A 518-nucleotide genomic window follows, 5' to 3' on the forward strand; every position below is an offset into this window, starting at 1 on the left:
AGGAACAACGGTCGTGCCAAGAAGGGCCGCGGCCATGTGCAGCCTATTCGCTGCACTAACTGTGCCCGATGCGTGCCCAAGGACAAGGCCATTAAAAAATTCGTCATTCGAAACATAGTGGAGGCTGCAGCAGTCAGGGACATTTCTGAAGTGAGCGTCTTTGATGCCTATGTGCTTCCCAAGCTGTATGTAAAGCTACATTACTGTGTGAGTTGTGCAATTCACAGCAAAGTAGTCAGGAATCGATCTCGTGAAGCCCGCAAGGACCAAACACCCCCTTCCCGATTTAGACCTGCGGGTGCTGCCCCACGTCCCCCACCAAAGCCCATGTAAGGAGCTGAGTCCTTAGAGACTGAGACAGACTATTCTCTGGAGAAAAATAAAATGGAAATTGTACTTAAAAAAAAATATATATATATATATGGGTGAGGTAAGAAGCTTACATAAATCTTTTTTTTTTTTTTTTTTGAGATGGAATCTTTCTCTATCGCCCAGGCTGGAGTGGAGTGGTGCGATCT

General features: G+C 45.9%; 1 protein-coding gene across 2 annotated transcripts in view; it reads left to right on the forward strand.

Moving 5' to 3' along the window:
* Positions 1-408, forward strand: part of LOC105549775 (40S ribosomal protein S26-like) — a 564-nt gene extending 156 nt beyond the window's left edge. The window contains exon 2 of one of the 2 annotated variants that reach the window (XM_011994425.1): positions 44-408. In XM_011994425.1, coding sequence (XP_011849815.1) covers positions 44-333 — 290 coding nt within the window. In that variant the 3' untranslated portion in view covers positions 334-408. Of the gene's footprint in view, positions 1-24 lie in introns of both variants that reach the window. The other variant, XM_011994424.1, reaches the window with a different exon arrangement.
* The last annotated feature ends 110 nt before the right edge of the window (positions 409-518 follow it).

Source organism: Mandrillus leucophaeus, unplaced genomic scaffold (genome assembly GCF_000951045.1).
Source record: "Mandrillus leucophaeus isolate KB7577 unplaced genomic scaffold, Mleu.le_1.0 Scaffold4564, whole genome shotgun sequence".
Classification (NCBI taxonomy): domain Eukaryota; kingdom Metazoa; phylum Chordata; class Mammalia; order Primates; family Cercopithecidae; genus Mandrillus; species Mandrillus leucophaeus.